This window comes from Tachysurus vachellii, chromosome 3 (assembly GCF_030014155.1).
Source record: "Tachysurus vachellii isolate PV-2020 chromosome 3, HZAU_Pvac_v1, whole genome shotgun sequence".
NCBI lineage: Eukaryota > Metazoa > Chordata > Actinopteri > Siluriformes > Bagridae > Tachysurus > Tachysurus vachellii.
In genome coordinates, this window is record NC_083462.1 from 17,856,362 (window position 1) to 17,881,512 (window position 25,151).

The following is a 25,151-nucleotide window of genomic DNA, read 5'->3' on the forward strand; positions in this document are numbered from 1 at the left end:
CACACCCCCACCCCATCACTGTGTATTTCTCAGCACTGACCTGTTCGTAAAGGTTTGCGAGCCAGTTCATGCCCTTGAGCTGGTAGGCTTTGAGCTTGCCATTGAAGATGGTAGGTTGAGGGATGTCCTCTCCGGCCTGGATGGAGGGATTAGACAGGCTGTAGCTCTCCCCGAACCCGGAGCCAGAGCCACACCCACCCGCCACGTGTAGAGAGGCACTGCGACTGTCCTTCGATTCCTCATCAAACTGCCTTGTCTGTGTAACGGGCAACACACACGCGCGCATGCACACACACAGATGTTGTGAAGTCCAGACATTTAAACAGAAAACTGACTGAAATCATGCCTCACTTACAAATTATTAAAGAACAAATTCTGTTTAATTTTCTTCTTTCACTTCTGTATTTTCATTATATATATATATATATATATATATATATATATATATATATATATATTTCTTCCTCTTCTACCATCTGTTTTTCTTTCCCTTCTTTTTTAGAATTCCATCAGTTAATTTTTTTTAACTGGAATTTAATGTTTTTCAGTTTTATCTTTACAAAAAGAAAGTTTTTGCAAAGGTTTAATATTCCGCTTTTATAGAATCTTCTGCTTTAAATATTTTGATATTTAAGGAAAACATTTTTTTTGGTAATTTATTTTTGTCCTGTTTTATTATAAAGCTTCGTGTACATCATGAACTAAATGAAATACTATAAAGCAATGTGTGGGCTCACTCTGGCTTGGTGGATCTGGTAGGCTTCTTTGGCGTTCCTCAGGGCCTGAGATTTGTAGTATTCACTGTCTGTAGGGAGAAAGCAGAGATGTGTAAAAAAAAAAATAATAAAAAATAAAATACAATAAAAATCCTTTACACAGGGTGAAAATCAGTGAACTCTTCATTTAAACAATCAGAGAATCTATATTAAAATGTTTTTTTTAATGTTCTTTAATATATTAATTTAAAAAAAAAGTGTTAATAAGGTTATAGCCTTAGGTGCTAAGGTTAATACAGTGTGGCTATATATATATATATTTTACACTGTTCCTGTTGTCCATGAGGCTGCAGGATCATACCGTACTCCTCGTGGCCCACGTTGACCATCACTCCCCCGCCGATGTTGATCTGCCTCTGGGCGGCGCTCTCGTCCAGCTTCCTGAGGATCTCATCCTGAGCACTGTCACTGCCCGAGCCTTTGTGTTTCCCGCCCATGAAGTGAGCATACAGCTCCGTCTGAGTGATCAGGAAGTTCAGCTTCCTCTGCTGCCGCTTAGCCTGATGGCACACAGGAGGAGGAGGAGGAAGAGGAGGATGTTTAATTATTAAACATTCTTTAATTTATTTACAGACAAACAAAAATAAATAAATAAATTCATCCATTCATTAATTAAGTTTTTTTTTTTAAATACATTTATACATTTATTTTTTTCTTTCTTTCTGATTCAATATTCAAAACAATAAATCCCTGCTAGTTTTATAAGGACAATAATTTTAATTTATTTATTGTTATTCTTAATAATTAATAATAATTAGTCATTAATAATAACAATAATTCTGAATAATGAACCAGAATAATGAATCATTTTAAACTGTTTTATTCCATTCAAAATATTTTTATGTTTATTTTCAGGCTTTATTTCCAATCTCTCATGATTATTCTGAAGAAACAGATTTTTTTTTTAAATAGTTAAATGTTTGTAAATTTTTGCTTTATAAATTCTACTTTTATAATTGCTTATGTTTTGCTTTTTTAGACTGAAACTGATATTTGAAACTGAGAAAATGATTAAGATGATTGAGAACTCAACAAACAACAAAGAATGAAACACGCATTTATCCTAATGCCAGGATCTGAAGATGTAGAAGAAAGGTTAAGTCCATGTTTGAAGTTCACGTTGTGTGTGTGTATTTGTATGTGTGTGAATATGTTTATGTGCGTGTTTGTGTGTGTATGTATGTATGTATGTATGTATATGTGTGTGTACGTGTGTATGTGTGTGTTTGTGTGTATGTATGTGTGTTTATGTGTATGTGTGTGTATGTGTGTGTGTTTGTGTGTATGTGTATGTGTATGTGTGTGTGTGTATGTATGTGTGTGTGTGTGTGTGTGTGTACGTATGTGTGTGTGTATGTGTGTGTGTATGTGTGTGTGAGTGTGTGTATGTGTGTGTATGTATGCGTGTGTGTATGTATGCGTGTGTGTGTGTGTGTGTGTGTGTGTGTGTGTGTATGTGTGTGTATATGTGTGTATGCGTGTGTGTGTGTGTGTACCTCTCTCATCTCCTCGTCCAGTTTGCGCTGCTCTAGAGCTTCTTTCTCAGCTCTTTTGCGATGTTCTTTCTCCACCTTCTCGTACTTCTTCCAGTAGAGCAGCATTTCCTTAGTGAGGCGTCGAGCTCGAGGCAGCGTCTCCTTACAGTTCTTCTGAGCCTGGATCGCCGCTCGACGCACCTCACGCATACACTGGTGGGCCAGCTAGACGAACACACACACACACACACACACATACACATACCCTTATCCTCACAAGATCTAGTACTCTGTTTTTTTTAAGGGACTTAAATAAATATTTAAAATAAGAACTCTATAATTATACACACTTTTAAAAAAACTTATAAATAATTAAATATCTAACTTTCCCACTTCAATAACTAAACAAAAAGATGTATAAATAAAAAGGAAATAATATAAATAAAAATCTACAAGTATTTACTAAATTCATAATTATTTCTAATTATTCAGTTATAGTAAAAAGGTTTTTTACTAATTATTTTTAATAATGTAATATTTTTGTGAGGGTTTCAGCTGGATAAAATCTCTCACTACTGCACTGTTTTTAAGGGTCTTCTTTAGTTTCTTTATGGTAAGGTTTTTACCTTTTTGGCGTTGGTTAACACAAAGTTCTTCGCAGAGGCTTTCTGCTTAAAAGCCTAAAAATAAAGAAATAAAAAAGTGAGTAAAGAAATGAAAAAGTAAAAATGTAAAAAATGAATTCTGTGGTGATGATGGAGAGAAATGCTCGTACTTTGGGGTTTTCCTTTTTGGCAATAGTAAGCCAGACTTTTCTCCTGCGTGCGTTTAACTGCTCGATGGTTAAGTGCTTCTTCTTGGTCATGAGCAGAGGTGCATCATGGGAGAACTTGGCGAATATTTTGCTGATGTAGGGCCGGCCCTCGCTGCAGAACTCCTCGCCTCGTTTCTTCTTCTTTTTCATCTTCTTTAACTTGGCTGTGGTGAAATGAAGGAAGCTATGAGATTCTGATCAGGTTTATCAGACCAAACATTCAGGAAGAGAATGTTTACCTTTAAATTTCTTCTCCTCTTTAATCTTCTTCTTCTTGGGTCCCAGGGTGTGGCGCTGCTGCTCGTAGAAGGGGTCCTGAGTGGAGAGGAGACCGGCGCTGTAGTACTGATACTGCTGCAGCTGTGAGTGTGTGTGTGTGTGTGTGTGTGTGTGTATATGTGTGAGTAAGTGTGTGTATGTGTGAGTGTGAGAGAGAGAGAGAGAGAGAGAGAGAGAGAGATATTCTTCACTAATACTTCCTTTATAAGCAATTAAATATAATGGAATAGGTAATAATAATAAAAATATATAAATAAATAATATCAATTCAGAAGTGAATACAAACAAACCAACAACTAAATTAATTAATGAGCAAATAAATAAATAAAATGCATAAACACTTTTTGTACACTCAAATAAAATACATGAAACACCACGATGACACAATAATCACATTATTATTACTGTAGAGTTAAATACGAACATGCAAAATAAATAAATAAATAGATAGATAAATAAATAAATAAGTAAACCTTTTGTACACTCAAATCAAACAAATAAAGAAAACGTTTATAAAATCAAACTCTACACATGAATTAACACACAAAGATTTTCCTTCCTTAGTTGTGACTATTCAATAGCCATAAATACTCAAATCTATAGACTGAGTCAAATAAAGTCTGTATTTATTCTGATTGTAGACAAATTAGCGACGGCACTTTTATGCATTCCGACACTTCACTTCTCCTCTGAGTGACTAACCACTAACATACACTGAAGCCACTTCCACACGAATCGAACACAGGCTCCATGAATGAATGAAGGAAGGTGGAGGAGTGTGTGTGTGTGTGTGTGTGTGTATGTGTATGTATGTGTGTGTATGTATATGTGTGTGAATGTGTGTGTGTGTATGTATGTATGTGTGTGTGTGGTGTGTGTATGTGTTTGTGTGTATATGTGTGTGTGTATATGTATGTGTTTCTGTGTATATGTGTGTATGTATGTGTGTGTGTGTGCGGTACAAGTGTGCGTGTGTAGTGTGTATAGTGTGTATGTGTGTGTGTGTATATATATGTGTGTAGTGTGTATGTGTATATGTGTGTGTGTAGTGTGTATGTGTGTGTGTATATGTGTGTGTAGTGTGTATGTGTGTGTGTATATGTGTGTGTAGTGTGTGTGTATATGTGTGTGTAGTGTGTATGTGTGTGTGTGTATGTGTGTGTATATGTGTGTGTGTGTATATATGTGTGTGTGTATATGTGTGTGTAGTGTGTATGTGTGTGTGTATATGTGTGTGTGTATATATGTGTGTAGTGTGTGCGTATATGTGTGTGTAGTGTGTATGTGTGTGTATGTGTGTGTGTGTATGTGTGTGTACCTCACGGTCGGCCCCAAACTTGCTCTGATGTGTGCGTGTGAACTTGTGCAGCCTCAGCATGTCGTGCAGCTCGTCTCGGGTCAGAGAGAAATCCGAATCGTCCGAATCCGTGTCTGAATCCGTGGTGTCGTCGCTGAGCAACACACCCTGAGGACGGGGAGAGAAAAAGAAAGGGTTTTTCTTTTAATAATAATAATTCAGTTCTGCCTTTAAGTGTGAGTGTAAACATGGAATAATGGAATTAAACAATGTAAATAAAATGAAAGTAATAAAATGTTGAGATCTGATCTCAGATCTGTGGTTAAGCCTGTACTTAATATTAAAGACGGTTCCATGTATTTTAAAGATATCACCAAAGACATGATGATCTGAAGTCAGTCTCTTTGTTAGTATTTTTTAACAATACAAAATTAAGATTTTAAGAAAATTTCTAGAAGAATTTGAAAGCTTTTACACCTCCCTCCATTTTTTATCATTCCTTTTTTTTCCTTTAAACACTATCCAGGAAATGTTTCCTCCAGGATTCAGAAGTTTCATGTTTAATTTGGTGTGTGTGAGTGTGTATCGAGATACCTTCAGCCATTTCCTGCTCTTCCTCAGCTTGCTGAAGTTATACAGACTGGCTTTGTCAGCTTTGTGCTCTGTAGAGGAGATGACCAGAGACACCGGAGATGAAGAACACTGAGACACTCAGTATGATTATATAAGTGTGTGTGTGTAGGTGATGATACATACCCTGAAGCAGAGCTCCATTGAGAGTAGCACACTCTGCTCCTCCTCCTCCTCCTCTTCCTGAGCTCCTCACACCCTCCTCAGAGTCAGACACCACCTCCTTCACCACCAGCACCGGGGCATGAGGGTTAGAAGGGGCCAGAGACGGGCCTTCACCAAGAGCATCATCACTGTCATCACTAAAACACACACACACACCATTAACCATTATTACATTAAGCTCTGTTATTTCTTAACTACATTATAGAGTGAGTGTGTGAGTGCGAGTGAGTGCAAGTGAGTGTGCAAGTTAGTGTGAGTGTTTGAGTACAAGTGAGTGTGACTGTGAGAGTGAGTGCGAAAGTGTGAGTGTGTGAGAGCTAGTAAGTGTGAGTGTGTGAGTACAAGTGTGATTGTGAGAGTTCGATCTTATAACATGAGCTGATAACGAGTCAGTTCTCTGTGGGCTATAGGTGACAGTCATTAAAGAAAAAAAAAAGAATTATGGCTGAGAAATATAATTGATCAAAAACACACCATGCAATCAGAGCTCGTAATCAGATTAACACACACATACACACACAGAGCTATTTTACCTGGATATGTCCTGGTTGAAGATTGAAGAGGAGTGTCGGAGGAAGGCGTCGAGGCGGAGCGAGCGCTCCAGGTGCTGCAGGTGCAGCGGTTTGGCCAACCTGAGGCAGGTAGAGGCTCCAACACCATCCTGCTCCGAGGCCATAAGGAGATAGAACCGGTCCCGGACCCAGCAGGGCTCTCACTGGGTCAGGAAACGAGACGGTCACAGAAACATCAGTGATTTAAACTTTACTCTTTAAGGGATCGAAAAAAGATCCCTGTTGTTTGGTTCTACACAGAATCTTAAATAAATTGAATTTTTAAGAGAGTTTATATTTAAAATAAAAATTTAAGACAAAATAAAATAAGGATTTACCAAATTCTGCCGTTTTTTTTTTTAATCATAGTTTCCTCTCACTCTCTCACTATATGATGAGACAAAAATCAAGTCATATGGAAATGCTTCTAAATATAGATAACGCTTAAATGAATGCATTATAATCTCTATTGAATTGAAACCTACAGATCATGGTGAGGAGTTCTCTGTAGAGTTAATGTTTAACTCCAGAGTCAGTGCATTTATTAATCAGAGGTAAAGCTCGAACTTTAGGTTTGTAGATGAGTTTATGCTTTTTTTATTTTGCTTTATTCTAACGGTGTTTCTCAAACGTGACAAGCTTCGTTTTGTTCCTTTTTCATCCGATTAACTTTACGAGAGAGAATAAAGAGAGGCTGGTAAGGCTAATATCATTTATAGATGCTATAATGTGAGGGAGAAGTTGTTAAAAAAATAATAATAAAATTTTTAGAAAAGTATGTCGTTATTTAATAAATTAAAAATACATTTTGGAAAGTAACAGTGACTTTTGTGATTGTTGTGAACAGTGATTATTTTAATAGAACAGCATGATTATGGTGTGGGGTTATGGAGTTTTTCAGTGGTTGGTCTCGGCCCATTAGTTCCAGTGAAATGAACTTTTAATGCTTCAGCTTCTTTACCAGAAAAGAGCCTTTACCAGAAGAGTTTAAGCTGTTTATAGCTGCAAAGGGTCCATCTTAAACCCTACGGATTAAGAATGTGATGTCCTTAAAGTTCATGTGTGTGTAAAGGCAGACGTCACAATACTTTTGGCAATATAGTGTAATTGATCAATTAAGGAAAACAAAAATAAAAAGAAAATGTAAGCTTGGGTGTTAAAAGATAAACAGAGCTGGGTATAATATCCTGGGTATAATGTCAACACCTGACACAGATCATAAACCTGATCAACTTATAAAAATAACGTATTTGATGCTTTGTTTTACTTTGTGAAAAGGAGATACTACACGACCTAAACCTTCATTCATTCATTCATCTTCTACCACTTATACCTCGGGTCACGGGGAGCCTGTGCCTATCTCAGGCGTCATTGGGCATCAAGGCAGGATACACCCTGGATGGAGTGCCAACCCATCGCAGGGCACACACACACACACACACACACACACTCATTCACTCACACAATCGCACACTAGGGACAATTTTCCAGAGATACCAATCAACCTACCATGCATGTCTTTGGACCGGGGGAGGAAACCGGAGTACCCGGACCTAAACCTTCAGTTTTATTTTAATTTTATCCACCGTAATCAGCCGGAATGACTTTCTGAGTGGAGAAAACCAAACTAAACCTATAACTTCCTATAAACTCAGGTTTCTCCGTCTTTACTAGGATCAAATAGTGCTTATTTCTGCACCAGGAGATTTAACAGAAAAGGGAAGACTGTTGACGTAAGCAGAAATCTCACAACTAACAACAAACCTTTATACGAGAACGCTTTTTACTCATCAGCAACATCAAATAACCAAAAAATAAATAAAAACTCAAATTTCAGTGACCTAATTTTTATTTTAAATCCAATTGTAATATGTATTTGTTATCACTGGTTTCCAACATTTTCCTCATCATTCTTTGGTTTTGTTTTTTTTTTTTATGTAAATTGTGTAGTTGTGTATATTAATAGAGTCTGGTATTTGTATCAAAGGGAAAAGTGGAAAAAAAAAAGAGAAACAGACAGGAGGTCATGTTTAAGAAAACATCTTAAATATTGATGTAGATATGTGAAGTGTTATGTTTATGAACGGGAACCAGTATATTCTCACTCAAGATTATTAAAGAGGATGTTGATTTGTCTCTTGTTACAAATCATATTTAATTCTTTGTTCATTTCTAATTTTTTTTTTTTTTGTGGTTTGCAGAAACATCGATCCGACTCCAACGAGTCGAATTGTGACTCTGAACCACACGTATCGACTCTCCGTTACTAAATGATCGAAAACAGAGATTCGACTCCCTGCTCTCGGGTAACCAAATTAACTCCAAATAAACTCCTGCGAACCGACTCCTTTCTTAAGGTTCGAATTCTTCCTGCTTTCACGTTGAGCCTGAACTAAATGAACACACGAGATATAACTATTACTATAACTAAAATAAATCAGTTTGGCTGCTGTTATGTATTATGTTAAATGTCAAATAAATCGAATGTTCCCCTATATAACTATATAAACCGTATGTATCATTTAGCCGATTAACTAGCTAGAACACAGGGTAATTCAAACGAGCTAACCGATTAGCAGCTATCCTGCTAAATTAGCGCGCCTCGCGCACCAGTTAGCCAGGCTAATTTTAGCGGGCTAATCCGCCTTTAACTTCAGATCTGACCCTCAGGCTAGCACGTTAGCATTAATCCGTACCACATACCGTCTCTCTCTGCTACACAGCTAACCTGTGTACGTTTCCTCAGCTAGCACAGCTAGGCTACTTAACCTTGAGCGGTTAGCGTTAGCATGTGTGCTAACGCGTTTGGAGGTGCGTATTTGTAATTATTCACATAGGCCCTGTGTCTTTAAGGCCACATCCACTGGGGCAAACTGTATAAACCGGGCGGATACTTTTATTCGCTGTTTCAAGGCTTAATTTTGTCCCGTTCATGCGCGGACACACACCCACACACACACTCACACACACACACGCGCCGCCCGCTCGGCTGAACCAGGCCACCGCGGTCCCGCTTGTCTATAACTCTTCCTCCCTCCCGGCCATCTTACCCCCAACGCTCCCCCACCGTGTCCCTCATAAACGCAGGCTCACCTCGTCGCCCCGTGTCCCCCCTGTGTGTGCTCCGTCTCCGCTGCTGCCGACTCACAGCGCCGCTCTGTCTCCAAAATGGCGCTTGTGAACAAGGAGAGAGACTGAGGCGGTGGACTCGGCAGCAGCAGAGAGGCGGCCACTTTCAGTAACCGAGCGAGCAGGGACAACGGCGCCATGGCGAGGACAGAGCACGAAACAGGCATTAATAATCAACCGCAGAGCAGGCGCCCCGACAAGGCTATCGTTTGTGAACGAAATGCGCTCTTCATTCATTCTGCGTATTAAACCACACCGATTATCGTTCAAATGTAAACACCGGTAACGCGATTCCCCGGTATTATTCAGCCCTGAAACCGACACGCAGATTTCTGCTATCGATTAGTGATGCCTTGCGGACTCACAAGTCCTCTGATGTGCCTGTGACGTCATCACCCCGTTTCCAAATATCGCGTGATTTCCTATATATATATATATATATATATATATTCATGATGAACTTATTTATGGTTTATTATTGTGCATGCAGTGTGTACACACTATAATAATAATAATAATAATAATAATAATAATAATAATAATAATAATAATAATAATAATAGGACACTTAGAAATAGGTGAAACCACAGGTGTAAAATGAAATCTACTGATAATGTTAATAATTCTCACACACAGTACAGATTAAAGTGATCATGATTAATCATGACCTGATAATCGTGTCGATATATATTGTGATATGACGTACGATATCACACAACACTATTATCGGGGACACTATTATTCTGCCACAAGCCATGTTTGTAGATAAAAAGTAAAATAAAATAAGGCTTCGTGGTTCTCTTCAGTCACTGGTTATTTTGGTCTTTGCTATAAATATTGAGTTATTTATATTTCTATTAAAAACAGACCGCTTATTATTTTTTATCAAATCGAAGCTTGCCAACGAGGCACGTTTAAAAAGATGCAAATAATGATGTGATCATTGTAATATGGAAAAGCATCAAAAATATTACGGCAAGTTAATTAAGGTGGCTTCAGAATTTTCATTCATTCATTCATTCATCTTCTACCGCTTATCCGAACTACCTCGGGTCACGGGGAGCCTGTGCCTATCTCAGGCGTCATCGGGCATCAAGGCAGGATTCACCCTGGACGGAGTGCCAACCCATCGCAGGGCACACACACACCTTCAGTATTTTGAAGTGTTGAATTTTACTGAATTCTATAGTAGAAGAAGAGCTAATAATATATAAATAAATAATTTAGCCAGGACTATATCAAAACATTATATAATAATAATAATAATAATAATAATAGTTATTTTGAAAAATATTAATATTTATATTGTTTTTCTCATCCACTACACTAAAAAAAGTCTAAGAATTTGTCTATTATATATTCATAGAACTAATAATTTTATTATTCAAATTTTAATATATAATACAATATTACTCACTCAATGTCACTCATTTTCTATCACTTATCCGAATACAAATATTAATTATTTTCAATTAATAAATATACTACTAGAGGGGGCACGGTGGCTTAGTGGTTAGCACATTCGCCTCACACCTCCAGGGTTGGGGGTTCGATTCCCGCCTCCGCCTTGTGTGTGTGGAGTTTGCATGTTCTCCCTGTGCCTCGGGGGTTTCCTCCGGGTACTCCGGTTTCCTCCCCCGGTCCAAAGACATGCATGGTAGGTTGATTGGCATCTCTGGAAAATTGTCCGTAGTGTGTGATTGCGTGAGTGAATGAGTGTGTGTGTGTGTGCCCTGCGATGGGTTGGCACTCCGTCCAGGGTGTATCCTGCCTTGATGCCCAATGACGCCTGAGATAGGCACAGGCTCCCCGTGACCCGAGGTAGTTCGGATAAGCGGTAGAAGATGAATGAATGAATGAAATATACTACTAATGATGCATATTGTGGGGACACGGTGGTTTAGTGGTTAGCACGTTCGCCTCACACCTCCAGGGTCGGGGTTCGATTCCCGCCTCCACCTTGTGTGTGTGGAGTTTGCATGTTCTCCCTGTGCCTCGGGGGTTTCCTCCGGGTACTCCGGTTTCCTCCCCCGGTCCAAAGACATGCATGGTAGGTTGATTGGCATCTCTGGAAAATTGTCCGTAGTGTGTGATTGCGTGATTGCGTGAGTGAATGAGTGTGTGTGTGTGTGCCCTGCGATGGGTTGGCACTCCGTCCAGGGTGAATCCTGCCTTGATGCCCAATGACGCCTGAGATAGGCACAGGCTCCCCGTGACACGAGGTAGTTCGGATAAGCGGTAGAAAATGAATGAATGATGCATATTATTATAAGAACGTCATACCTTTTAATAATGATGTTATACTATTATACATATTTATATAAATAATATAATCATCTTATTAGAAAATTTATAATTCTCTATAAAAATAAATAAATAAAAAATACGACTAATATTAAGAAGTCGAGTTAAATGAAATAAGAGATGACTTGTGTTTTATGTTGCAGACACGTTCAGTAGGTCGATGATTCTGGTGATAAAGTACTGAGGCAGAAACACAATGCTGTACAGTTTATTGGTGTAAAGCAGTGTGATACACGTTAAAGCAGTTCCGCCTTCAAACACAGAGGCACTGTTAAAGTAATAGCATTTAGGATTTAGCAGAAAAACTGTAAAAGCATTTGATGCTTCTCGTGTCAGTAGTTAGTAAGACACCCCCCCACACACACAGACAGACACACAGACAGAGACACACACAGAGACACACACAGAGACACACACAGAGACACACACAGAGACACACACAGACACACACACAGACACACACACAGACACACACACAGACACACACACAGACACACACACAGGGATTGTGAGAGCTAAAAGCTGAAATGTTGGTGCGTGTACAGAGTGCTGGGATTGGGGCAGCTAAGCTGTTACAGATGATATTATAGAGATCGGTGTCAGAGCCAGCTGGACATTTCTTCCTCAAATCTGTGCGGATCGATGAAAGGCTTATCAATGGATTTGATCATCAGCTCGCCGCAGTACGCGCATTCGGACGCCACAATGTCGTCGATGTCTGATTTCATCTGCTCTCGGCTGCCCTGGCCTTTCCCCAGGCTCACGGTGTCCTCTTCCTTGGGTCTGTGGCGAGATTTGGTGGTCTGGGTGGTGGCAGCGAGCTTCTTCTGCAGCTCCTCCAACTTGCTCTGCTTGTAGGCCGAGAGGTGCGGCGTGACCTCCTGGAAGAGGCAGTCGTAATGGAACATGTGTCCACACAGGAAGAGATAGAAGGGTCGGTTGAGTAAGGGAAAGTCACAGGTGGCGCACTTCTCCTGAGACTCCACCACACCGTACTTGTTCCTCATCTCCTGGATGTCCTGGCGGATGCGCCGTGCGCTCTCTGTGGCCTCCTCCATCTCCTGCTTGAGCTCCTCGATGTGATGGTGGTACTCATCCAGCGAGAGGCAGATGGCCTCCTTGAAGTGGTCGATGGTCACAAAGTCCGGGAAGAAAGGCAGGATGTCCTCGATCTTTAGCAGGTTGCAGCTGGACAGACAGTTCATCGCTTTCTTCACGTCTTTCTCCTCCTGAACCACGTGACGGGCGATTTTCAGCCACAGCTTCTTCCTCAGCTCCTCGTCGTCCTCAGGAAGGTCAGCACACGACTTGGCCAAATCCACATCAACCTGAGATCACACACACACACAATATATATTATACATGTGGGCATTTTATTCCTCCTTAAATTTGGACGTTTACAAAAATCAAACTAAACATCGCCGAGAGCAGGACGACGTGAGTAGATCATTAATATATTAACCTCCTGAGACCTGTATGCTACTGTTGTGTACATTACAATTTCTACTGACTGTTTCTCTTAATTATGTTGGCTTTGTAGAAGCCAACATTTTGTTTTCCTATTTAAGCTTAGACAAAAAATTATCAAGAGTAACTCCTCCTAGGGCTTTCGAGCCACATGCATCAAATTCGCATATGTTGTAGACCCCGGTCTGAAGTTTGTTGCTATTACTTTTCTAAGCGATCTGAGTACCGGTACTTCCGGTACCGGGTCTCAAAATGGCCTTTTTTTCCCCCATAGACTCCCATTATAAACTTTGGAGGTTTTTAACTCGACAAGCTTTCGAACTATCTACACCAAACTCGGCCAGCTCCTTTAGGGTGATACTCTGAACAAACTTTTAAATTGGTGCACCGACTGGCCTTCCGGTTGTGCCGCAGCCCCGCCTCCAAAATATGCAAAATCAAAAAACTTTTTACAACATGGACATGTGACATCAAAACACTCACAACAATGAGGGGAACTTCCTCACGGGTATTCTGATGACGTCACGTGACGTCATGTGATGTCACATGAAAATAATACATTTGCACAACATGAGCATGTGACACTCAGACCAAGGAGGGGAATTGCGTCACAGGTTTTTGGATGATGTCACATGCTCGTCTCCACTTGCCTCCAAATGTTTTGTCACCCTAGCACTCCACTAGATTTCACAAGATTGATGTCCACTTGCCTCCAAAAGTAACACTGACACATGTCCACTTGCCTCCAAAAAGCACCGGCCTTTGCAAATACAGTACTTGCCTTATCAAAGCCAACATCAAAGTTTGTCGTGACGAACTTTACAAATCTAGTTCATAGCTGATAACTATAAATTTAATCAGTGTTTTCAAGGAAGCAGTTTGGCAAAAGAATTATACCTAACAGTCCTCATATAAGGTTGGTACAATAAATATATATAGACAATGAAGTGTGAGAAAATATGTCCTCATATGAGGACATTCGGGTCTCAAGAGGTTAATATATTTAATATATTAAAAAAAAAAATAATAATAAAATAGTAAAGAATAAAAATAATAATTAAAATGAATAAAAATAAAAAAACACATTTAAAATAAAATAATAAATATTTAGGAAACTTAAGAAAAAATCTTAAAAAAATTGTAAAAAAAGAAATAAATCTTTCTAAAAATGTTTTTTTACAAACATAATTAGAAAAAAAACATTAAAAATAAATATTAACATTAAAATTAAAATATTAAATATTAACACTAAAAATTAAATTGATTTGATTTGATTTATTGATGGGGTGCACGGTGGCTTAGTGGTTAGCACGTTCGCCTCACACCTCCAGGGTCGGGGTTCGATTCCCGCCTCCACCTTGTGTGTGGAGTTTGCATGTTCTCCCCGTGCCTCGGGGGTTTCCTCCGGGTACTCCGGTTTCCTCCCCCGGTCCAAAGACATGCATGGTAGGTTGATTGGCATCTCTGGAAAATTGTCCGTAGTGTGTGATTGTGTGAGTGAATGAGAGTGTGTGTGTGTGCCCTGCGATGGGTTGGCACTCCGTCCAGGGTGAATCCTGCCTTGATGCCCGATGACGCCTGAGATAGGCACAGGCTCCCCGTGACCCGAGGTAGTTCGGATAAGCGGTAGAAGATGAATGAATGAATGAATGAATGAATGATTTATTGATCTCATACATCATGTAGTGAGTATATAAAGTGAAAACAGCCAGGTTAAGAAATCTCAAAGCTACAAAAGAGCATGAAAAATCAAATTTTTGCTATTATTTATATAAATATTTATTTATTTGTTTGTTTGTTTTATGAGCTCTTTGTGATTTTTCTTCTTCTCCTTCTCCCTCCATAGCTACAGTGACCCAGAACCCTCTCTCACCTTCAAGGCCAAATCCACAGCTTCTTCATACAGCTCCATGATCCTGTAGACCAGCACGCAGGCTTGCAGATAGCCGTGTTCAGCACAGAGGCGTAAGGCGTATTTCAGGTCGTAGTGGATCTCCGAGGCATGCGTTCCCGCCTGCTCGAGGTACCACAGCAAAGAATCGGGCTTGTACTTGGCGTAGAGCGACAGCAGATAATTGTGGATGGCTTCGTCCTTCACGCTGAGTTCGTTGACGCAGAACTCCATGTAGCGAATGGTCTCGTTGATCTGCTGCGTGCTGCCAATCTGGCTGTAGTTCACCAGTGCCGGGATCAGCTGCTTGGGATCGAGTCGGCCGCCCATATGGATCCAGGCGTCCACTACTTGCTTTGGAATGTGCTGCATGAGCACCGGGGAGAACTTGTAGAAGAGCTTTTCGTCGCAGTGCTTGGAGAGGACGTCAAGCGCCGCGGCGTAGTCGTCGTGCTGGCAGTAGTGAGAGATGACCCTCTCATAGTCCTGCATGATGACGGAGAAATAGACCATGTCGTCTACGTTGCCGTGGCTTGCCAAGAGGTCATAGATGGTGCTCCGGTTGTTGTAGAAGCACTCCTTGTGCTTGCTGCTACACAGGAAGCGACGGAATTCCTCACGCATCTCCTTAAACCGGGCACTGTTTTCCTCGTCCGCCTCCAGTTGCCCGAGACGGTTGAGGTACAACTCGGTCAACCAGGTGACCAGGAGCGTGATCTGGGTCTTCTCTCCGGGTTTAAGGTTGTTCAGTTTCCGCAGGAGGAATTCCTTCAGAGCTTCTTCTTGCTTGGCTTCGATGAACTTCAGCGCAATCTCTTCAAAGTAGTTCTGAGTCAGCGCATAGCACTTTGCACTCTCAAGATAATGCTTGTTCTGGAACCAGTGCTCCGCTTCCTTGGCGAGCACCATGTCCTTGCACTCCGGCCGATCCTTACAGTACTCTTTGGCCAGGTCAAACTTCTTCATGTTCATGTACATCTGCCAGACGTCTCTGGACTCCCTCTGGATGTGGTACCGGAAGACGGCTTTCTCGGTGTAGATCCAGACCAGTCCGCCGACGGGATCTTTGATTATCTTTTTGAGGAGGCCGTACTTATCGGGGAAGATGTCTTCGTAGACTACTTGCCCGTTCAAGGTGCATATGGCCTTGACGCGATCTGGGAGCAGGAGCAGGAAATGAAATTGGGTGAGCACGATGGAGATGGGCTTGTTGTAGCTGAAGTCGATGTCTGGTGTGTATTCCCAGACCTGGACGTCGGTGAGAAGAGAGTCGGGCCGAGAGTAGTCCAGGTGACCGTACAGAACCCCGTTTCCCATCATCCAAGCGAAGGAGTTAGGGCTGGAGCGGAGCTTGGAGGTGTAGAAGCCGATCTCACTGTAGCCCATGTTAACGGGAAACTCCTGAAAGCTGGGTAAGATATCCTGATTCTGAGCGAAGATTGAGCTAAAGCCTTGCTGCTCCGAACCTTCGGCTAACTTGCCGACGAACTGAAAGAGCCGTTTGCGGGTGGTGGCGATGATGAAGTACTTCGACTCGATCCCACGTTCCACATCTAGGCAGCAGACCGGCGCCGGCTTTCCGTCCTCTTCCAAGGAATGAACCTGCCTGAAGTACTGGTCTGGGTTGGTGTTAAAGAGCGAACCCTCTGAAGCAGAGATCTCTGCCTCAAAAATTATACCCTGGCTCGTTCCGACCAGAATCGGTCCGGTGTTTGTTTCGTTGCCTAAAATCTTGTTCCAGCCCACACTCTCTATTAAGTGCCCCCTCCATCTGGAGAGGCTGCGAACCTTCTGAGTGTTTCTGTTCAGGTAGACGCACTCGCTCGTGGTCAGACTAATCACCAAGTGAGATCCTGCAACACAACAGAAACAGGCATGGATAGGGTAAGCTGAAGTAGCTCAGGCTTGTAAAATTCATTAATATGGATGATGAATGGGATGCGGTAGCTCAGTGGTTAAGGTGTTGGGCTACTGATCGGAAGGTCATGGGTTCGAGCCCCAGGTCCACCAAGCTGCTACTGCTGGGCCCCTGAGCAAGACCCTTAACCCTCAGTTGCAAGTCACTCTGGATAAGGGTGTCTGCTAAATGCCGTAAATGTAAATATGCCTGATCACAGCTTAGCTCTAGTCGGAGATGGAGCAGGGAGGATAATTACCTGTCGGATCCAGAAAAAGTTTATGTACTTTACAATCGTCCTTCCTTCCCAGCTCGATCTGGTTCGGCTGATCGGGTTTCCCCAGATCAATCCTACATCGCAAACACCAGAGTCAGTGTTGTAACTGCACAGATTTTCACTTTCAAACATCTTAAGAGATCACACACACAGATCGAGTCTGATCCCACAACTAATCCAATCCAAGTTTATCAATGGAAACAATAGAAATGGAGAAGCACCGCGTTACCTGAGCAATGTGTCCTTCCCCAGACTCATACAGAGCTGGTTGTTGCACACGGCAAAGTGATTGATCTTCTCAGGAGGTGTGAAGTCAATCCGCTGCTTGTTGAAGATTGGCTTTTCTTCCTCCAGCCTCACGTTCACAAATCCTGCAGAAAAGCAGAGTAAAGAAATTAGCTAAGTATTCTCTCTCTCTTGATGTTAGTGAGACAACAAAGGGGGCGGGGGGGGGGGGGCAGAGAGGGGGAGAGAGAGGGACTTCCACCTTTATAACACCATCATCAGTGTGTAGGAGTGTGAGAGGTAATAAATGAAGCCTGTGAATCGTAGACACTTCTAACAACCCTGACGTCCTTTCTGCATAAATCATGAATAATAGCTATAACTTAATAGGGCTGGGTTTCTTTTACTCTGTTCACCACATCACAGAGATGTTACATGAAGTGTGAAGATTGTCCTCTGTTCATCAGCAGTCAGACAACAGAGCTGTTTATTCCAAACGACTCTGCTGTACTTCACACGTCCTGATTAATGACTGTCATGGAGGCAACAAGAACAAAACCACTACCACCACCACCAATTATACATCAAATTATATATAAAATAAGAAATATATTTTTTTAATTCAGATATTATAGTTTATTTTATTACTACCGGGATATTTATTTATTTATTAGCTTAGAGGAAGCCTAGAGAAAGTATATTTTATGAATATTTATATAATGTTAATGTGTTGTTGTGCATGATTAGCTGCGCTGTGACGTCACGACTCTTTACCTGAGTGCGTTATCCCGATCATGTTGGCCGCAGGAAGTCGTCCAGGTTGAACCGTGTGTCTGATCAGCTGAGAGTCTTCATAATCATCCAGAATAGTTGCCATTTTATCTTTAATACGGACTTAAAGAACGATTTAAAAAGAAATAATCCTCATTTCCGGTTGTAGCGCCACCGTGCAGTTAGCTTCCTCAGCTAACAGCGAGATAAACAGCAGGATCTACACATTTATGGGCCTTTTAGACCCAGCAAACGACAAACAGCTAAAGATTTAAAGCCTTACAAATGAAATAAAGTAGAAACCGAACGCAAATGAAAGCTTATATAAACACAAACGCCTCCCAAATCAGAAAGACAGCCTGCGACGTGTCCACATGATCAAATCACGTGATCCGATGGAGCTGGGGACGGTTTTTCGAATCGTCCGCTAGATGTCGCCATTTAGTCATTAAATTATTTATTAGCTCGTCATCAACGTGACCGTTTAATTCCCTTTATGTATGTTGTTTATTATTAGCTTCGATACAAAGCTGATGTTTATTCACAGGAGAGCTTGCATCTGAAGAGAATTCAACAAAATAAATTTATATATTACCATTAAAATACTGTATTATATATCACATATATTATAGGCATGTATTATATATCTTTAATATATGTGAAAAGTATATTATATTTAGTATATACGAGTGTTTTCAGTAAATAAATACATAATAATAATAATAATAATAATAATAATAATAATAATAATAATAATAATAATAATAATAATAATAATAATATATCTGCGATGGGTTGGCACTCCGTCCAGGGTGAAGCCTGCCTTGATGCCCAATGACGCCTGAGATAGGCACAGGCTCCCCGTGACCCGAGGTAGTTCGGATAAGTGGTAGAAGATGAATGAATGAATGAATAATATATGTGTATATACTGTATATTATATTATGTCTCTATTCTTTTTATATATTTGCATCTTCTTTCTCTTTGCTGCTGTAACAGAGAAATTTCCCCATTGTGGGACGAATAAATGTATATTTTATTTTATCTGTATCTTATATATATATATATATATATATATATATATATATATATATATATATATATATATATATATATATATAAAATAAATGAAAACAAGAAGTCAGTGACGTTATATAAAGGGGCGTGTGGGCGTGGCTATGCAAATGAGTCCCTGGGTAGAGAGTGTTAGCTCAGAGTGTGTGTGAGAGTTGTGTGTGAGTGTGTGAGAGTTGTGTGTGAGAGAGTTATGAGGTGACACTGACCGCTTTACTCAGCTTCAGTGGTCTTACAGAAGGGATTTCCGGTGTTGGACATGCCACCCCAAATGGATTATTTCTACCAAGAGGCCCGAATTCCGCCCGTTTGTGTGGACCAGGGGCACGAGCACGCGCGCGCGGGCACGCCGGAGTCGGACCAGGAGCCGGTGATCAGCTGCATGCTGGTGGGAGATGGAGCTGTGGGTAAAACCAGTATGATCATCAGCTACACCAACAACGGGTATCCCACTGACTACAAACAGACCGCTTTTGACGTGTTTTCAGGTAAGAAAATCAACTACACAATATATATATATTTATATTTTATATATAAGTATATATTTATATACAAGTCTGCATTTATATATAAGTATATATTTACTTACTAATTCTTCTTCTTCTTGTTCAGGACAAGTGCAGGTGGATGGAGCACCTGTGCGGATCCAGTTGATGGACACAGCTGGACAGGTAATGAATCCTGTTTTGATCTTAAACCACATTATTAACACTTTATAACTCATTTATTCCAGCTGACATAATCAATATATATACATATACATACATATATATATAATTTAAAACAAATAATATTTATTAGTTTTGCAATCAAGTGTTTTTTTTACCTTGCTGAGTTTCCTAATTGTATTGTATATTACAATATTTATAGAATTTACCAATAATTTTATAGACGATTTAATCCACAAGAGAAGCCTGGAGATCGGTTTATCATTTTTATTTGTCAGTTTTAATGATAAATTAAAACGTAATTAATTCCAACAGAAAATACACGTTATAAACTATATTTATATATTAACGTCTTAAAATAATTATTTAAATATGTAACATTAAGATTACCAACATGCCACTTATCATTCTATACTATAATATATTTCAGAATTTTTTTATTGTTTATTTAATCCAAAATGGAAACATATAAACTACATTTATTTTTTTTTATATAAAATGTACTTTTTTCTGCTTTTTTGTAAAATGTAAATGTACTTTTTTCTGACTCTAATATCTAAGTCAAAGCTTAGTAAGTAAGTGAGAAAAAGAGTCTTTCAAATAGTAAAAAGTCTTTTATCCAATTTAAATCCAATTTAAAATGATTTCAGATTAAAAATAAATCCAACCCACAGATTAATTACGAGCACATGGAGTCTTCATGTGCTTTCAGTCGTTCCTTAATCATGTCGTTCTACAAAGTTTACAAAAGCTCAATAGTTTACTATTTATTGTAACCTTATAGCAGGAAAAAGCAGTTAACCTTTTGATTAATGGGACTAGATTCAGGATGTTATCACTTGCTAAGTTGTGAGCGACACGTCAGCTAACAATGTAAAAAAATGTGTAAAGGAATGTGTGGACTCTTATCTCTGCATCATCTCTGTGTTTCAGGAGGAGTTTGACGGCTTCCGCTCGCTGTCGTACGCCCACACGGATGTCTTCCTGCTGTGCTTCAGCGTGGTCAACCCGACATCCTTCCAAAACATCACCAAGAAATGGATCCCGGAGATCCGCTCGTGCAACCCCACGTCTCCCATCATCCTGGTCGGGACTCAGTCGGACCTCCTGCTGGACGTCAACGTTCTCATCGACCTGGACCGCTACAAGGTGAAGCCCGTGCTCAGTTCTCGGGCTCGGAACTTGGCAGAGAAGATTCGGGCTACGGAGTACGTGGAGTGCTCGGCTTTGACGCAGAAGAACCTGAAGGAGGCTTTTGATGCCGCCATTTTCGCTGCCATCAAACACAAGGCCAGGAAGGCCAAGAAGATGAGACTGTCGGACAGACGCGCTAAAGCGTTTTCTAAATGCAGCTGGAAAAAGTTCTTCTGCTTCGTCTGATCCTGTGGGTCAAACTCTTTTGTAATTTATTATTTATTGCTTTTGGATGGTTTTGGACGTGACGCGTGTTATGATCTCTACATTTTGGCTTGTAGAACACATCAAATGCACCAAGAACCGTTTTGGAATTGTTACATCATGACGCACGTGAGGCAAATTAACAGAGCCACAAGGGGAAGTACTGAGTCGGGGCGCTGTGGTTGATTATTTTCCAATGACAGCACTTCCTGAAGCGATTTCAACTGAATTATTTCCATTATGGTTCAGGACTCTATCCTGACTCCTTCAATCTCCTTAGAGAAAACTCACTCCTCATAGCAATCAGAGCGAGCGCATCGATCTGATATGAAAGTGATGCATAGAAAATCTACAGCGTGTTAAAAAAATCATTCAGGAGGAAATAGGAGTAAAATCTACAGTATGTAAATGATGTGAATTTGCATTGTGTGGGAGGGTAAAAAAGCTGCAGCCTGGTGTGAGGAGCTGAAAGGGTTAAACCCCGACTCTCATTGTGTTCAGCGCTATGTTGTCAGACGGGACTTTTCATATGCGAGCTACGGCGTGACCCGTATTCCTGACGGCTCCTTTTGAACAATTAAGCGGCGACTTCACGAGTGCAGGATTGAGTTTGTTCAGCCAAGCAACATCTCCAGCGTGGTCATTGTGTTGCTAATTAATCTCAGGCCAATGGGGGAGTCGTTCCCCAGAACAGAGATGTTCAGATCTCCACTCGTTATTAGTTTATAAGACTCACTCAATCACTCACATAGCTGTTTGCAATTAACACTAATACTGTTAAGTACCAAACACACACACACACAGTGCCTTTTGGCTTGGATCCTGGGCTTTACATCACTCTTTCTCTTTATCTCCGAGACCCTGCATTGATTTGTCGACTCAGTGTGTGTACATTTGATACCGTCGTGTAAAATAGTGCTGTTTGTTTAAAACACTAAACTTTATGCTTCTTGTGGAAGACTCTTTAATAATGCTGTTTATTCTAAACAGTCTGATTTAATGCCATAGGCAGGAAGGACTTATAATTTTCACTCACGCACACAAACACATGTATACATGACATTCTGGCAATCATTGATTCATTCCTCCATTTAGTTGTCCGTTTTATTTTTTTTCATCTGCTCTGGACGTCTTCACCGTGTTTTGTGAGCTGGTTTAATAAAGTGAAGTAAAAAATCACATCACGCTTTTCACTGTGTTTCTTTCACTTATGTTTTTTAAACTTTAGTAGCTTTAAAAAGCACTTAACACTTAAATAAACAGTCATGAAGCTTTTATTTGTGTTACCTATACAGTGAAATTAGTTCTTCACATCCTAGCTTTAGTGCTTGGGGTCATGACACAGGGTTAGGAGCCTTGCTCAAGGGCCCCAGTGGTGGCAGCTTGATCCCCGACCTTCTGATCAACAACCCAGAGTATAAACAAGTGTCAAAAGCTTTCTCTATCATTCTCTAGCTCGTGTAAAGGCAAACCGGTTCTAAGAAGGCTCGCCAGTGGAACCAACTTAGAACCAGCACCAGCACTAGCTCTGAACAAGCACCTGGGGCATAAGAACCGGTTTGCCTTTCCATCGGCTAGAGAGCCATCACAGAGCCAATGTCACTGTATACAACGTTATACAGCAACGTTAGCACAGCAGCAGCAAACACAAACACAACATCAACAATGGCAGATGTTGCTTTACTGTTAATGCTCATGGCTTTGCGAACCTACACTGGCATCAAAACGCGGCAAGTCCTGATTTAAAATGATTTAAAAATGGCCCTAACGACATTCTCTTTTGTCTTGGTGGTCACAGTAACCCCGCCCCCAGCCCCTGACGCAAGCGGTTCTTAAGTGTAGAGCAGCAAACTTTTCCTGGTTCAGAGCCGGTGCTTTAAACTAATTTTAAATTAGGCTCTGACTCTGAACCAGCACTCAAACTGCCTTGGTGGAAAAGGGGTGCTTCCATTATAGCAGCTATAAATTGTCACCATCATCCCTCACTAGAATCACTTTAATATCTTTATCTTCAAGTAAATAAGCACCCCCCCCAAAAAACAAATGCAACCCAGAAGTCAGAAAAAGTCCTGAAGGTAAGTTAAAGCTTTACCTCTAACTCTGGTGACTCCTTCTGTAAACATTAAACATTTAAGACCTTTTCCCTTGGTTATATCACACCACATTACTATGGCAACGCTAACGTAATTTTTTTTCAGAAGATCAGATGAGAATGAGCTGGAAGGAATTCTACAGTGAGTCAAAAAAAAAAAAATAAAGCTTGTGCTTGAGGAGAATGAGGAGAAGATCACATCTAATGTGACAGAGGCAGGTCTGAGTTATTTGAGTATAGATTGTTTAAGCTGCTCAAACACACACACACACACACACAAACTCAGACCAGAAGATATGAAACATGAGGTGTGTTGTGGTTTCTGTGGCACTTTTCCCTGATGTACAGGATGTGCAAGGACTGAATACGAACAGAAATCAAGCAGCTTGCACAATAATAACTCGTATCACAGCGTTGCATCACGTTGCAGCGTATCACGTTACGTGTGACTCTTTCTATCAGGAACTTCTTTGGAGGTGTTTCTGCAGATAGTTCCTGGTGCAGATTAGTGTGTAAAGAGAACACACACACCCACACCCACAAAGAGAGCATGTCCTATTCAGATATATTTAACTATATGAAAGGCTATTGTCTCATGTAAAAGAGGTCTCATTATCAGAGCACTGTGCTCACTGGAGTGATGAAATTTACTGTAAAAAATATGCATTCATGCACCAATTAAAGGCCATTTTGTTATTGTTTTTCTGTTAAACATTGATAAGATCTTGTGTTGAGATATTCTCTCTCTCTCTCTCTCTCTCTCTCTCTCTCTCTCTCTCTCTCTCTCTCTCTCTCTCTCTCTCACACACACACACACACACACACACACACACACACACACACACACACACACACACCTGTCCTGATACTGTGCTCTACATATTTCGCAACACAGACCAGGCCTGACAGGTTCAGGTTCCCAGGAGCAATGAGGTGTTCCTCTCACTTTGTGGTTTGAGGGACGGTTACTCACCGCTTTGTTCGCCTCCTTTCCCAGGACTGAAGCTAAACAGTGCAGCGCTTTCTCTGGATCTGTGCCAGTTTCAGACTCTCCGAGTTTCACTGATGTCATCCTGCATCAGGCCTCATCCCACTAATGTTTCTCTGTTATCTATCTATCTATCTATCTATCTATCTATCTATCTATCTATCTATCTATCTATCTATCTATCTATCTATCTATCTGTCTGACTGTTTATCTATCTATCTATCTATCTATCTATCTATCTATCTATCTATCTATCTATCTATCTATCTATCTATCTATCTATTTATCTATCTATCTATCTATTTATCTATCTATCTATCTATCTATCTATCTATCTATCTATCTATCTATCTATCTATCTATCTGTCTGACTGTTTATCTATCTATCTATCTATCTATCTATCTATCTATCTATCTATCTATCTATCTATCTATCTATCTATCTATCTATCTGTCTGACTGTTTATCTATCTATCTATCTATCTATCTATCTATCTATCTATCTATCTATCTATCTATCTATTGTATCTCTCTATCTATCTATCTGTCTGTCTGTCTGTCTGTCTGTCTGTCTATCTATCTATCTATCTATCTATCTATCTATCTATCTATCTATCTATCTATCTGTCTGTCTGTCTATCTATCTATCTATCTATCTATCTATCTATCTATCTATCTATCTATCTATCTATCTATCTATCTATCTATCTGTCTATTGATATTACAGAAAACTTCACCATCTCACACATCTTTGTGGAGCTGTGAACGATCTGTTACCAGGGAAACAATAACGTAGTAGAGCTGCTCTTATAGAAAACGAATTAACTTTCTGACCAATCAGAATCCATAATTAAGCAGCACTGTGGAATCAAAGATCTTAAAAACCAACTGAAGGTACAGTCGAGTGCAAAAGTTTGTGCACACTCACCAAAAGCTACTGCACGTACTGGGTTTACGAAATGATCCAAAATAAGGTGAATAAT

General features: G+C 40.2%; 3 protein-coding genes across 3 annotated transcripts in view; 1 reads left to right on the forward strand and 2 right to left on the reverse strand.

Annotated features, from left to right (window-relative positions):
- The window catches only part of ino80 (INO80 complex ATPase subunit), a 44,261-nt gene extending 34,977 nt beyond the window's left edge, over nt 1–9,284 (reverse strand). The window contains exons 1-12 of the mRNA XM_060866087.1: nt 9,081–9,284; nt 5,970–6,151; nt 5,398–5,573; nt 5,236–5,303; nt 4,663–4,809; nt 3,305–3,425; nt 3,027–3,229; nt 2,878–2,931; nt 2,273–2,476; nt 1,078–1,276; nt 738–805; nt 41–256 (exon numbers count right to left, since the gene is read on the reverse strand). Of these exons, the coding sequence (XP_060722070.1) occupies nt 41–256; nt 738–805; nt 1,078–1,276; nt 2,273–2,476; nt 2,878–2,931; nt 3,027–3,229; nt 3,305–3,425; nt 4,663–4,809; nt 5,236–5,303; nt 5,398–5,573; nt 5,970–6,112 (1,599 nt within the window). The 5' untranslated portion in view covers nt 6,113–6,151; nt 9,081–9,284. The remainder of the gene's footprint in view (nt 1–40; nt 257–737; nt 806–1,077; nt 1,277–2,272; nt 2,477–2,877; nt 2,932–3,026; nt 3,230–3,304; nt 3,426–4,662; nt 4,810–5,235; nt 5,304–5,397; nt 5,574–5,969; nt 6,152–9,080) is intronic.
- A 2,328-nt stretch (nt 9,285–11,612) lies between these two features.
- Nucleotides 11,613–18,340, reverse strand: vps18 (VPS18 core subunit of CORVET and HOPS complexes). The gene is made up of 5 exons (XM_060866088.1): nt 17,952–18,340; nt 17,182–17,323; nt 16,935–17,026; nt 14,761–16,631; nt 11,613–12,748 (listed from the first exon to the last, which is right to left on the reverse strand). The coding sequence occupies exons 1-5, from the start codon at nt 18,052–18,054 to the stop codon at nt 12,020–12,022; spliced, it is 2,937 nt and encodes a 978-aa protein (XP_060722071.1). The 5' UTR covers nt 18,055–18,340; the 3' UTR covers nt 11,613–12,019.
- Nucleotides 18,341–19,154: 814 nt separating this feature from the next.
- Nucleotides 19,155–22,267, forward strand: rhov (ras homolog family member V). Its single transcript, XM_060866089.1, has 3 exons — nt 19,155–19,510; nt 19,635–19,693; nt 20,624–22,267. The coding sequence occupies exons 1-3, from the start codon at nt 19,282–19,284 to the stop codon at nt 21,068–21,070; spliced, it is 735 nt and encodes a 244-aa protein (XP_060722072.1). The 5' UTR covers nt 19,155–19,281; the 3' UTR covers nt 21,071–22,267.
- The last annotated feature ends 2,884 nt before the right edge of the window (nt 22,268–25,151 follow it).